Here is a 6,000-nt window from a genome sequence, read left to right on the forward strand (position 1 = left end):
CCAAGCAGGATCTACCATTAACAAAGAGAGCAAGCGTACATCACAAAGCATTGAATACATTCACCGCGAATTTAAAAGTTACTCGGTAGGCAGATACTGAGATTGATAAATTGCTCCAGATTCTGCACTTTCCTAGTCAGTATATGCTGATATAAAGCAGTTCCTTTTTTTTTTTTTTTTCCTTTTTGGCCAGGCTAAAAATAAAAAGGGTGATAGATGAGTGACCGAATGAGCCCCAAAGTTAAACAGGGTGGGTGTCGAGTCAGAAAGCCAGGAGTCCGAGGGACAATGCCAGGCTCGGGCTGTCACTCCGGGTGGATGAGACGGGAGGCGGTGGGCGCCCCGGGCGGGCGGCATTGTCCCCAGACGGGACCCCGCGAGGCCCGCTCGGCGGCCGCGGACGGCGCCCCCCGCAGCCCCCTCCTCGCCGCCCGAGCCCGCCCCTCCGGCCGCCCGCTGACCCCCTCGCCGGCCCCCGCGCGCCCTCCCGGACCGACGCCCCCCCAGCGCGGCGCCAGGGGAGGCGGCGCAGGAAGGGGCGGCGGCGGCGGCGGGCTCCGGAGCCCGGCCCCATCCCGGCGCGGGGACCGCCGGCCGGAGGATGGCAGGTGCCGGGGAAGGCACCGTCCGCGCCGGGCCCGCGCCTCCATCCCGCCCGCCGGCTCCTCCCTGGTCCTGCCGCATCCTCGGGATGCCGGCCGAAGCCGGCGACCGCACGCGGCTCTTACCGCAGGGCGCGCGCCACGCGCGGGGAGGCGGCCCGAGGGCGCGCGAGCCACGCCGGAGCCCGGGAGCCACGCCGAGCGGCCGCGAGCTCTCCTGCGGGGCCCACGCCCGGCCCCTCTCCGGCCCGAGTTTGCGCCGGAGCCGCAGTCTCCGCGCGGCGGGCGGGCGGGCGGCCGCGGGGGGCGGGGCGCGGGGGCGCGGCCTGACTGATTGGCAGCCGTGCGCCCAATGGGCGGCGGCCGCTCCGGGCTGAGCTTAGACTGACTTTCCGCCTGGCCTATAGCCGCTGGGAGGCGGGCCCAGGGGCGGTCTTTATCGCCGCACTTTGACAAACCCGAGCCCGAGCCAAGGTCGGTTGGTTTGCACCGCCGACCGAATGGCCCAATCACCGCAGGGAACGGGGCGTCGGAGCCCAGATTGGCGTCCGCTCCGCCTATGGGGCAGCCCTGAGGGCGGGAGGCCCTGCCCCGGATGTGGGCGCGGCCGGAGGGGAACCGGGGGGCTCTGCTCGGCCGTTCGGAGAGGCGGGACCGGGCGCGTCTTGGGGATCATGTGACGGCCTCTGGGTTTGATGGGTGAGAAGCGCGGAGGAGGCCGAGGCCCCGGACCGGCGGATGCCCTGATCGCCGCGCCCGCCGCTCCCCGGCCGGCGGCGCTGCAGGTGAGTCGGGCCCGGCGCCCCCGAGCGCCCCGCGCAGCCGCGCACGGTCGGCCCGGGGCGCACGGCTGCTCCCGGCCCCGCTCCTGTGCGCACGGGGGGCCGGGCCGTGCCCGCCTCGCGTCCTGGGGCCGCGGCGCCGGAGGGCGAAGGGGAGGACCGCTCGGGGACGTCCTGAAGTTGTAGGGACGAGCAGGCCCGCGAGCTGGGGACGCTGCCCGCGGGACGCCGGTCCTTCGAAGGATGCCCAGTTGGCCGAGCCGGTGCGGAGGCGCCTTGGGAAGGTGGCTGGCTCTCTAGAGGGGCTCGGTGCTGCGGGTGAGGGGACTGCACGCGCAGGTCCTGGCGGGAGCGGGAGAGGGGACATGGGGGTGGCCTGGGGAGCCCCAGGGACAGGTGCATGAGCCCGCACACGGCCGGTGCCGGGACGCTGGCGCTGGGGGGCAGGACCCTTAGATTTCCACCTGGGGACACCGCAGAAGGTTGTGATGGATGGGCTAGGAAGCGTATGAACTAATGTCTGTCTGTCATCCAGGTACCAGAAATAACCACCTCGAATGGCAAACGTTTTAGCTGAGCAGATTTCTGCTTTGCAGACTGCAAACCCCTCCCTTGAGGGGGAAGGAAGAGTAGCAGTAGGAGACGAATACGATTGCTTCAGTTAGCTGAGGTTTATTAAGAAATTGATAAAATTGGGGTCGTCTGTCATCATTGTAGCCTGGCATCCGCAGTCCTTCAAGTGTCATTTCGATACCAGAAGAGTGCTTCCTGGTGGAGAGCATTCTAGAACAGGCGCATACAGACAGTGTTGCGTCCCACGTGATAAAACTTGTAACCACAGACTGTGTTCTTTGCACCCTTTCCACCTGCAGTCCTAAAGTGCCTGTGTTGAGTGCAGCTGCCTTTCCTATGACCAGTTGCTACTCAGTCCCCTGTGAGAAAAAATGAAGCTTGACATCCAACGGCTGGTGGCAAAGTTACGTATAAGCGAATGTATTATCGTAAACTTTATTTAAAGGTTCACCACTATGACCAGATTGGAGATGGGGATTGAGCAAACTTAATTTATATGAGGAAATCCATCCGTAGTGATTAATCAGCACAAACCCCTCACTTCTTCCAAAGTCAGTCCTACATCCCGCTATGGCGGCTTCTGGCCCAGAAAGGAGACCAGCGCAGGAAACGCTTTCCTGGGAGCAAAAGCATTTGCTTTTCCGGCTGCGGTAGGAAGCACCTGCCAGCTAGGTAACCCATTGCGTGTGCAAGCAGATAGGAATAAGGGGAAAGACCGGAGTTAGAAGACTCCTCCATCACTCTTGCTGTAGAAGAGGTATTTACTCTTGCACCATGATAGCCACCCACTGTGGAAAGTAGTAGAGACATACCAGAGAACATCAAGGTTAGTTCTAAAATATGATTAAACACGCTAGTCTGGGCCATTTGATTCATCCAGCCAGTTTCTGTACCACGTCCTTAATCTTACCTTCCTGCGTTTTTGCTCTGCCATCCCTGCTTTTGTCACCATCCACATCACCTTCTGATCTTCTCCTGCTCTCAAGTGTCCTCTCTCGTCTTCAGTCTGTCGTTCTCCAGTGGCTTATTTCCCTCAGTTTATAATCATACTTAGATTCCTCCTTCACTGAAAATTTCTTCTTGACCCTTTCTCAGTCCCATTGTATATGTTATCTTTCGTCTTCTCCAGATGTTTCAAGGGAATAAAATGTTGTCAGCTGTTTAGATTTATTATCGTCTATTAACTCCTCATTCAACTCCATACAGTCTGGCTTCCACTTTCCCATTCTGCTTACCCTTTTTCAAATGGTCACAAGGTTGATACAAAAAACTTGGATGAGTATAGCACATACTGTAAACTTATTGTGAAGATTAAATAAATGCTTATACCTGAGTATAATTAATGCACTCCGAATCCAAATCCTAAGTTTTTTTTTTTAAGATTTTTAAAATTTTTCCTTTTTCTCCCCAAAGTGCCCCAGTACATAGTTGTGTATTTTTAGTTGTGGGCCCTTCTAGTTGTGGCATGTGGGACACTGCCTCAGCGTGGCCTGATGAGCAGTGCCGTGTTGGCACCCAGGATCGGAACCGCGAAACCCTGGGCCTCGGAAGCCGAGCACGGGAACCTAACCACTTGGCCCCGGGGCCGGCCCCAAAATTCCACGTTTTCAAGAATTAGAGATTTTAGGGGCCAGCCTGGTGGCGCAGCGGTTAAGTGCGCATGTTCTGCTTTGGTGGCCCAGGATCCTGGGTGTGGACATGGCACTGCTTGGCAAGCCATGCTATGGTAGGCGTCCCACATGTAAAGTAGAGGAAGATGGGCATGGATGTTAGCTCAGGGCCAGTCTTCCTCAGCAAAAAAAGGAGGATTGGCAGCAGATGTTAGCTCAGGGCTAATCTTCCTCAAAAAAAAAAAAAAAGTGATTTTAGCATTGAAAAAATGAAAGTGGAAAATATTATGGAAAAGAAAACAGTGGGTAGGTACTAGGCCTTGCAGATATGAGAACATATCCAGTAATAGTCATATAGTACTAATGCAAAACAGAAATATAGATCAGTAAGACAGAATAGGGATATAAGAAATAACCCAATTATTGACTAATTTGGCATCTAATAATGACAAAACATCAAAAGTTTATTAAGTGGTCTTGATTATTGGATACCAAGCAGTAAAAAAATCAAGATGTATACCACAAACCAAAAAAATATGAGTATTACTAATAAGAAAAAAATCTTAGACTAAGAAAACAGGTATTCATTAGAATTTTTATGAGAAAATTTAAAAATAAAAGACCCATAGATTAAACTATGTGAAAATCTAGTGTTATCAATGTGTTCTGTATCATTTAGCCCAATGATATCTTTACAAACTTAATTATACTTAATTTTGTTTTTAGATTCACACCTGAGCTAACATCTGTTGCCAATCTCCTTTTTTTCTTCTTCTTTTCCCCAAAGCCCCCCATTATATAGTTGTATATTCTAGTTGTAGTATTCTGGTTGTGCTGTGTGGGATGCCGTCTCAGCATGGCTTGATGAGCAGTGTTAGGTCTGCGCCCAGGATCTGAACCAGCAAAACTGTGGGCCACCAAAGCACAGCGAGGGAATGTAACCACTGGGCCACAGGGCAAGCCCCTACTTAATGTCTTAGCCATTTTTACTAACCATTCCCTCTTTATTGAAACTCTCCTCTCTTGGCTTAATACCACCTCCTCCTTTTTCACCACTTTGAATTTGAATGCTTTTTCTCAGTACTCCTTGAAATTGAATGAAAATTTATAGATGTGCAAATGTTCAGAAGAGGTCAAGAACATCTCTGAGGTGCAGGAATAAAGTCACGAGTGCCTGGACCTGAATTATGGCAATGAGGAGGAACCCCGTTCTTAGCCATTCCGAATAGAGCTAGACCCAGAGGATATACTAACAGTTTTACTTGTTTTGTCATGGGCTGTAAGGAATGATGGATATAACGTTGTCAAAGATGGCTACACATTTAAAGGTTTTGGCAGAATGGTAGAATGTTTTCAAAATTAGGAAATCTGTGAGTGGGAAAGAGCCAGCTTTGTTCACCAGGAATGGAAGTGATAATTTTTTTTTTCTGGTATCAAAACAATCTTGACTTTTTTTCCTTCTCTTAGGGTCTATTTCCCTTTTTTCGACTCTGCAGCAGCCTCTCTAAACTGTTTAAATGAGAATGTCCTTGGCTCAGAGAGTCCTGCTCACCTGGCTTTTCACATTGCTCTTCTTGATCATGCTGGTGTTGAAGCTGGATGAGAAGGCGCCCTGGAACTGGTTCCTCATATTTATCCCAGTCTGGATATTTGACACGATACTGCTTGTCATGCTGATTGTGAAGATGGCTGGGCGATGTAAGTCTGGCTTTGACCCTCGACATGGATCACACAATATTAAAAAAAAAGCCTGGTACCTCATTGCGATGTTACTGAAATTAGCCTTCTGCCTCGCACTCTGTGCTAAACTGGAGCAGTTTACTACCATGAACCTTTCCTATGTCTTCATTCCTCTCTGGGCCTTACTGGCTGGGGCCTTGATAGAGCTTGGCTATAATGTCTTTTTTGTGAGAGACTGACTTCTAAGGACATTGTCGCATTTTATTGCTGTTCAACAAGCTATCGTTAAAGTGTTCCAAATCTTTGCAAGCTTGAAGAATACCAGAGAATTAAGAAAAATACCAAATGGAGTTTTATACTGCTGCCGTAACACAGTCTCGGTCAATCACGGACTTCTAGTCAACCCAAAGCTTAATTATTCAATATTTGAGTTATTAGTATCTTTGTTATCCCTATATAAATAAAGTTTGTTTCAGATCTTATTTTTCTACTTGATTCTTGAATAATCTGTTGTAAATAATGTGGCCAATATTTAAAGTAAGTACGAAGCCTTTAATCTACATGTTTGGGTAGAAATTTGACATATCATGGCCCCATTACGAGCAAAGTAAATGATCATTTGTGCTTCTAAATTATGAAGGAAAAACCCTAGTTACTGAAATATTTAGGGGTGCCATTTCACGTTTACATCCAGAAAGAATCTGAGAGTTTGACAGATTTTTATCTAGGCTGAGTTCATTGTTGCTTCTGTCT

The 6,000-nt window shown here is 50.9% G+C and overlaps 2 protein-coding genes across 7 annotated transcripts in view; one reads left to right on the plus strand and one right to left on the minus strand.

Annotated features, from left to right (window-relative positions):
• Window positions 1-913, minus strand: part of PHTF2 (putative homeodomain transcription factor 2) — a 119,823-nt gene extending 118,910 nt beyond the window's left edge. The window contains exon 1 of one of the 3 annotated variants that reach the window (XM_070617005.1): window positions 729-913. The gene's annotated coding sequence lies outside the window, so the exon portion shown is untranslated. The remainder of the gene's footprint in view (window positions 1-728) is intronic. The other 2 variants (XM_070617009.1, XM_070617010.1) reach the window with 2 other exon arrangements.
• A 336-nt stretch (window positions 914-1,249) lies between these two features.
• On the plus strand, window positions 1,250-5,729 carry TMEM60 (transmembrane protein 60). Of its 4 annotated transcripts, none has more exons than XM_008522299.2 (3): window positions 1,653-1,668; window positions 2,257-2,360; window positions 5,035-5,729. In XM_008522299.2, exon 3 carries the CDS (start codon window positions 5,085-5,087, stop codon window positions 5,484-5,486), a length of 402 nt encoding a protein of 133 aa, XP_008520521.1. In that variant the 5' UTR covers window positions 1,653-1,668; window positions 2,257-2,360; window positions 5,035-5,084; the 3' UTR covers window positions 5,487-5,729. The 4 variants fall into 4 exon arrangements, with proteins under 4 accessions (XP_070473116.1, XP_008520521.1, XP_070473117.1 ...); XM_070617016.1 differs by lacking the exon at window positions 1,653-1,668 and adding an exon at window positions 1,688-1,702; XM_070617015.1 differs by lacking the exons at window positions 1,653-1,668; window positions 2,257-2,360 and adding an exon at window positions 1,250-1,387.
• The last annotated feature ends 271 nt before the right edge of the window (window positions 5,730-6,000 follow it).

This window comes from Equus przewalskii, chromosome 4 (assembly GCF_037783145.1).
Source record: "Equus przewalskii isolate Varuska chromosome 4, EquPr2, whole genome shotgun sequence".
Classification (NCBI taxonomy): Eukaryota; Metazoa; Chordata; class Mammalia; order Perissodactyla; family Equidae; genus Equus; species Equus przewalskii.

What these genes read in the sequence shown, in the direction of transcription:
- TMEM60 (XM_070617015.1), top strand. Translation starts at nt 5,085, where the DNA reads ATGAGAATGTCCTTGGCTCAGAGAGTCCTGCTCACCTGGCTTTTCACA.